This window comes from Sinocyclocheilus anshuiensis, unplaced genomic scaffold (assembly GCF_001515605.1).
Source record: "Sinocyclocheilus anshuiensis isolate Anshui unplaced genomic scaffold, SAMN03320099.WGS_v1.1 scaffold902, whole genome shotgun sequence".
Lineage (NCBI taxonomy): Eukaryota > Metazoa > Chordata > Actinopteri > Cypriniformes > Cyprinidae > Sinocyclocheilus > Sinocyclocheilus anshuiensis.
The window spans coordinates 282,124-289,693 of record NW_015537974.1 but is presented as its reverse complement, the minus strand read 5'-3'; the positions used below and the strand labels follow the sequence as shown (position 1 = coordinate 289,693).

Sequence of the window (7,570 nt, the reverse complement as noted above, 5' to 3'; positions counted from 1 at the left end):
TAAATTAATAAAATAAGCAAACAATGCATAGTGTATATGTAAGTTATTTTAAAACAAATATAACAAATGTAAAACTAAATATCAAAATTAAAATGTTTATCTGAGCATACAATAATTTTGAATAGATTAGTTTTATCATATCAGCTGCTCATCCACAATTAGCCTTTTAGTAAAACTCTTATGTAAAAGGATTTAGTACTCGCACGTGTGCTGTTTGATTTTATAGTGCTACAGCAGCGCGATTGTGTAATTCTGACTAATTTAAAACGACCTTTGGAACTTCACACACTGTTGGTGCCTATATGACTGTAGAAGGTATAAATACACTTAAACGTGCTTTTACTTTTTGCATCTCGGCTTGTAGCCTTTAACGGCAATTTCACACTTTTAGAGCTTGTGCTTGGACAAACAGACATTCGCAAACAATCGCGTTCGCGTGAGGACGTAACCATAGCAACAGGACGCCGCTGCATGGATGGTAAATCGACAAAAAGATGGCACGTATTGCCCCTATTTATCACTTAATGACTTCATTGTAAATGTACATTTAATAAATCTATCAAATACATTCTGTTAAAAAGTATTTAAGGTACTAGACCTGCGGTTTGGGGCATCAACAGAGAATTTCGGTTGCGCGAGATCAACATTTCGATTAAAATTGCCAAAAATAATTACTAAATATGTGTGTTTTCTTTAAATATATATATATATAAAATGTACATGAAATTGTTATATTTGTAATAGCAGGTGGTGTTTTTTGTATATAATTGATTGTCAGTTAAGGTTTTAAAATGTTTTCTTATGAATCTACATTCTACTGTCTTTTCAGAGCCTTTTCCCTATTTTAGTCACTTTATTATTTCATATTCCTTTCTCCAGGGATTACAGATATGCCAAATAAGTCAGAGTTCTGCTAAAACTGTGTTTACTGTCACAATGCCAGGATTTTTCCCCATCTTGTTTTTCACTGACATTTTTCCACTGCCTTGATCTCTCTGGATATCACTTGTTAATGCCAAGATTTCTCTCTCTGTCTCTCATCCACTCTCTATCTCCCTCTCATCTAGATTAATAAGTAATTCCATGGAAGCTCACAGAGGAACAATCACCTGTTCTGCTCTCCATGCCCTGCCACATTTCCCTTTTTCCTTTCGTGAAAACATGACTCATGAGTTACACCAACAAAGCTCTATATGGACTAGGATTCATTACAACGGTTGGTAGATCTCTCACTGAAACATGACCTCTCTTTTGACTACGGGTATTTTATAAGATGATACCTGATGTGGATTATGAAAGATCAGCTTGGAAGTCTTAAGGAGAATAGAGTCTGGACTTGTGAGGGGTAAGTACCACAGGAACAATTTCTGGATCAAGGCCCCAGACACCAGCTTCGTATATGCAGGCCAGCATGGCACCCAAGAACGCTGTCACGGAGTCTGTTCCAGTGCTGGAAATGGCAGTCGTAAAAGAAAAGGATTCGAATTGTGGACAAAATGCAGAGAAGGAGAAAGAGAGGGAAGTGGAGATGTCAGAGGACTCGGCCAGTGAGGATTCAATAAACCACATCCCAAAGCGGTTATGGGTCATGCACGGTGCTGTCATGTTCGGGAGGGAGTTCTGCTATGCCATGGAAACAGCGCTGGTCACTCCTGTGCTGTTGCAGTTAGGTCAGTAATCAACAAACCTTTTGATGACTTAAATCAACTAATTTCTTGCCCCTCAACATGTTATTCCAAACGTTTGTCTTTCGCTCTTTTGTGGAACATGAAATATATTATGAAAAATATTTTTTGTCAAAAAAAAAAAAAAAAAGGTAAGCCAGTGGGTTCTAATGTTGTTTTGGACCCTACTGACTTTCATTCATAGAGGGTTAATGGGTAATTTAGTGTTTTAATTTATCCTAGGCTTAAGGCCTCTATTGAGCAGGGACATTCCTTCAGATTTGGTAAAGATTCCCTATTGTGCCAATGCTAACCCTGTGTCATAGTAATAAGACGGAGGGATGTTTGTTTCCACAGTAGCATGCAAAAATGAATGAGGTAGCGTTTGCATGGAACGCAGAGAATGTGTGAGTGCATATTTCTCTTTCTCGCGGTTTTCCGTCCTCAGGAAATGGCAGGGTTAATATGACAAAAGGTTTGAATTGCTCTGAAGGCCCTCTGATCTTCTACCAAAAGCAGTTTTAGTAGATTAAACGGCTGAACATGTACTGAATACCATCCACTAAACTCTGAAAGGCCATTTCCTCAAAAAAAATTGTGTATTTAGCTTAAAGGGTTAGTTCAGTCAAAAATGAAAATTATGTTCCGGGAGCATGACGTATGGGGTCAGCGTTGCGCATGCGCGGCTCAGAAGTGACGCACGCGGAGAGATCGAAACAAAACAACGGTCACTAATTAGAAGTACAAAACGAGGATTTGTAAAGAAGAATGTCGGAGGATTTCGATATAAGCCAAGAGGAGACTTGTTTTCCTTTGCTAAAGTAAGGAAACTTTGCTTCTTTTGATCCTGTAAACAAACGTTGTTTTTCACGAGACGCACCGGCGCATGCGCAAAGCTGACCTCATACGTCATTCCCCCGGAACTGCTTCTGTGTAGAACTGTTGGCGCAAGCTAGATTAAAGTGATTATTACGTTTTGAATATGGATATTTTTCTTACAAAAACGCATCGATTCGCTACAGAAGGCCTTTGTTCACCCCCCGGAGCCGTGTGAGACACTTTTTTTTTGTGGAAGGGTGCTTTTTATTTCACGTCATTTGAACCGAAGCACTGCAACACCCGCTGAGTACAACGATAGAGCTTGAAAGATCAAAGACATTTTTTAATATAACTCCGACTGGATTCGTCTGAAAGAAGAAAGTCATATACACCTAGGATGCATCGGGGGTGAGTGAAACGCAGCATAATTTTCATTTTTGACTGAACTAACCCTTTAAGTGTTTTTGTTTCTTTTATGTGCATGTTTAGGCAAAATATATGTGTCCCTTAAAATCCTAAATAGCCTACTTGATGAAAATAGGTAAAATTGAAATTTTGAGTGTAGTTTAATAGACGATCAATCAGAGTCTGTTTTTGTAGTTGGATAGTTGTTCATCTTTAAAGCTGAAGCGAATGTGACATGTCTGTTGTCTGCACTTTCTGTTCTCACATTCTCAGTCGTCATCCCGCTACACACATGACCTGTAGTTCTTTCAGACATTTGGACCTCTTGAAAAAGGAGAAGTTTGACATTTAAGTTTCACTTGAGTAATCAAGTGTTTGGGTTTTAGTATGTCATCAGTGCAGACTTATGGAAAATTCCCTTAGATGTTAAAACTATTTGCTATGAATCAACACTATCGAATAATCCCAAATATTCTTTTCAGTTTTCTCATGCCCTTTTTATTAACTCATAAGTCATCGCATTTGATAATAATTTTATTGTCAAAGGCTGTTTGCTTCATTACTATGACACAATTTTAGATATAGTATGTGAAAGGTTTATAGTGTTGTAAATTGCAGGTTAATGAACTGCAGACATGCTGAAACCTGCCTGGTTATCTGTTTCAGCTGATGTGGGTTGCTTAATTCGCCATATTGGTATTTTTTTGCAATACTTAGTGGTATATTTAGTGGTTATTAAAAAATATTGTTTTGATCTGCCTGAACCTTGGAGTTGAATTGATCCCAGTCTGTTTCTTCTTGCAGGTCTCCCGGAGCAGTATTACAGCTTATCCTGGTTCCTCAGCCCTATTTTGGGTTTAATTTTCACCCCTCTATGTGGCTCAGCAAGTGACCGTTGCACTTTGAAATGGGGTCGGAGGAGACCCTTCATTTTGGCACTGTGTGTAGGAGTGTTAATAGGAGTGGCCTTATTTCTCAATGGATCTCTTATAGGTAATTAATATTAATTTATATATTTAAAATGCACAGAGTTGCATGTCACTGTTGTTTAAATAGGAGGCCCTTGACTATATTATGTTTTATTATGTTTTTGTTTTATAAATTATTTGTGTTAGTGCCAGTAGCCTCGTGGGCAGAGCCCCAACATATAGTTCGAGTCCCAATCCCATTCCCCCCTCCCTCTCTCTCTCTCTCCCACTTTGCTTCCTGTGTAAATATTGTCCTGTCATAATAAAGGCAAAAATGTCAAAAATAAATCTTTGATAAATAAATTAATGATTTGTCCTTACAGTATTTTTTAACCTGTCTGTCAAACAGGTCTGTCTCTGGGTGATGTTCCCAGTAATCAACCGGTTGGGATTGTGCTGACAGTTGTTGGTGTGGTAGTTCTAGATTTCTGTGCTGATGCTTTAGATGGACCAATCAGAGCCTATCTCCTGGATGTGGCTGATACCGAGGAACAGGACATGGCTCTGAATATCCATGCTTTCTCAGCAGGTGTATATTCTGGAACTAGGAGTGATAAATTGATCTGAACTGGAAGAGACACTCTGTTCTTTAGCGTCATACTTGAAACCTTCTCAACTCTTTAAAAAAACTTTTTTTTATAAGATAATTATTCGTTAGTAAAGAGATAATCAGAATAAAAATATTTATATATTAAATATATTATAAAACATTCTATTAACATGGAAAAAGACAAGTGATTATACACTATCATTATAAAAGTGACTGTAAAGACATTTATAATATAAAAATATCAAGTAAATTCTGTTCTTTTGAACTTTCTGTTCATCAGAGAAACTTGAAAAAAATTAAGCAGCACAGCTGTTTTCAACATTGATAATAATAAGAAATGTTTCCTGAGGACCAAATCAGCACATCAGATTGATTTCTGAAGGATCATGTGACACTGAAGACTAGAGTAATGTTGCTGAATATTCATCTGCCATCACAGAAATAAATTATATTTAAAAAATATAATAAAATAGAAAACAAAAGTTTTTTACATTGTAATTTGTAATAACATCGGTTTTTACTATATTTTTGATCAAGTACAGCAAAAAAGCTTTAACTTTTGAACAGTAGTGTACTTAACATTATACTGGATGGTGATTATATTGTTTAAAATTTGATATAATTCCTGTTTTTCAGGGCTAGGAGGCGCTTTAGGTTACATGCTAGGAGGGCTGGACTGGACCAATACCTTCCTAGGTCGAGCTTTTAAGGCCCAAGAGCAGGTCCTATTTTTCTTTGCTGCCATCATCTTTATAATTTCTACAACGCTTCATCTTTTCAGCATTAATGAGCATCTATATAGCCCGAACCAGCAAGGGGTACTAAAGGATGAGGATGAAGAAAGGCCACCTCCTGTCCAGCTCTATGGCAGCTTTCCATCTACTCATCTCATACCTCAACTAGAACTGATCCCGGAAGAGAAGCTATTTTCAGCCCATGAGGATGATCGCTCTGAGCGGGATGTTTCAATAGACTTTCTAAACGACTTGGTGCGGAGTAAAAGTGACTCCGTTTTAGCCATGCCAGATTCTACAGTAGATCTTAACCCAGACTTGGACTTGGATCGTGATGGGCAGTTTCTGTGCAGCATCAAACCTATTTTATTCCAAGACTTTCAGGGTCTACAAGATGATGGAACAACATTGGATTCCCACAACACTAGCCATCCAGGTCAGTGCACTGACCATCACTTACAGAATTGTGATAGCAATGGGGAAAATATCTGTGGAGCTGCCAAAACTGGAAATGGAAGCTTTGCTGTTTCTGGAAATCCAATAAATGGAGCAGTGAATGCAACCAATCAACCAGGCAAAGTCGGTTTACGCCCATCTGTCACCTCAATGCGTCGCCGCCACCCTTCCTTCTACCGCCAGCCCTCCTTCACTTTCTCTTATCATGGACGTGTGGGCTTTCAATGGCAAAGGCGCTACGGCAACATGGCTGGGCCGATCAAATCTTCGCGAAGCCTGAATGACATCGACAAAATCGATAGACGGCATGAATGGCGGAAGTTGCAGCCAAGTCGCATCTCTGCATCCCGCAGAGATGAAGAGGATGAAGAGAGCGAGGATGGGGATAGTGGTACGACGGTCAAACTGCTCTGGTTGTCCATGTTGAAGATGCCACCCCAGCTCTGGCGTCTGTGTGTATGTCACTTGCTCTCCTGGTTCTCCATGATTGCACAAGCTGTGTTCTACACAGACTTCATGGGCCAGGTCATCTTTGAAGGAGACCCGACTGTAAGTTCCTTATTCTGTCCTGTAATTAAAATATAAAATAAAAACTATAGATTTAATTATAAACAAATTAGAATTAAATCAACAATTTTTTGTAAAACTAAAAAATCACTGATAATCAGTATCAGCATTTTTTGGTATTTGGTATATTCTAATCAAAATACCACATAATTACCCTACCAAATGTTTATACCAACAAGGTATTAGTTTTAGTCTACAATTCATGCCATTTACATTTCTGTATATGGAGAGTCAATGTGATTCAGACTTTACAGTATGCAATACTGAATATACTTGATATCCTATTTATATTTTTCAAAACCAGGCTGCTGCTAACTCCACTGCCCTGCAGAACTACAGTAAAGGTGTGCAGATGGGCTGCTGGGGGCTTGTGATCTATGCGGCTACAGCTGCGCTCTGCTCAGGTGTGTGTTACGTTCATGTGTTGTATTTGGTTAGAGCGTGGCTAATGATGAGGATTACATATTTGTTTTTCCAGTAGTGTGATCAGGTTTCAGTTCTGTAGTTGGACACTCACATGACCAAGTTATGGAATAAGCTGATTTTTTCAGGGTGTGATAGTCCTTCTACATTTTTGTCTTGAATCTGTCGTTTCCTTCAGAATGTTATTTTCTTATTTTTATATTTACCTCTAATTTAAGATTACGTTGTTTAACTCATTGCTGATTATAACAACCAGTTTGTGTACAATTTCTATATCAGTGCACATTTAGAAAATTATTCAAATCAAATAATCAGAAACGTTTTTTACAGATGTGCTACAAAGGATCTTAAACAACTACGACCTAAGCATAAAAATCATCTACATGTTGGGGACTCTAGGCTATACTGTGGGCGCAGCCATCATGTCCATCTTTCCAAATATATATGTTGCTATGGTGATGATAAGCACCATGGGAATCATTTCTATGAGCATGTCATACTGCCCTTATGCTCTTCTGGGACAGTACCATGAAATCAAAGAGGTATGTATCATTTCATTAACTCATGTAACCAAATATATGATGTTACCAATAATACAAACTAAAGTTTGTCAAAAGTTCAAAAGTTTGGTATTTGGATTTGCCTTTGTTTGATCAAAACAGTAATATTGTGAAATAATGCTATTTAAAATAACTTTACTATTTTAAAATGTAATTTATTCCTGTGATGGCTGAATAGTTGAGTCTTTAGTGTCACACGATCCAACAGAAAACCTTCTAATATGTTGATTTTGTGCTCAAATATTATTTTCCATTTTGAAAACAATTGTGCTGCTTAATATTTTTGTGCAAGCTGTGATAAATTTTTTTCAGGTTTCTTTGATAAGTATAGTGTTCAAAAGAACAGCTTTTATTTGAAATACTGTTATCTTACTATGAATACTATAATACTGTCACTTTTAATCAATTTAAAGCATCCTTCCTA

General features: G+C 37.5%; 1 protein-coding gene across 2 annotated transcripts in view; it reads left to right on the top strand.

Moving 5' to 3' along the window:
- LOC107671711 (solute carrier family 45 member 4-like) overlaps positions 1-7,570 on the top strand; it is a 12,426-nt gene that overhangs the window by 3,196 nt on the left and 1,660 nt on the right. For both annotated transcript variants that reach the window (XM_016464660.1, XM_016464651.1), the window contains exons 2-7: positions 1,068-1,670; positions 3,693-3,881; positions 4,206-4,385; positions 5,043-6,145; positions 6,468-6,567; positions 6,917-7,128. In XM_016464660.1, coding sequence (XP_016320146.1) covers positions 1,400-1,670; positions 3,693-3,881; positions 4,206-4,385; positions 5,043-6,145; positions 6,468-6,567; positions 6,917-7,128 — 2,055 coding nt within the window. In that variant the 5' untranslated portion in view covers positions 1,068-1,399. The remainder of the gene's footprint in view (positions 1-1,067; positions 1,671-3,692; positions 3,882-4,205; positions 4,386-5,042; positions 6,146-6,467; positions 6,568-6,916; positions 7,129-7,570) is intronic.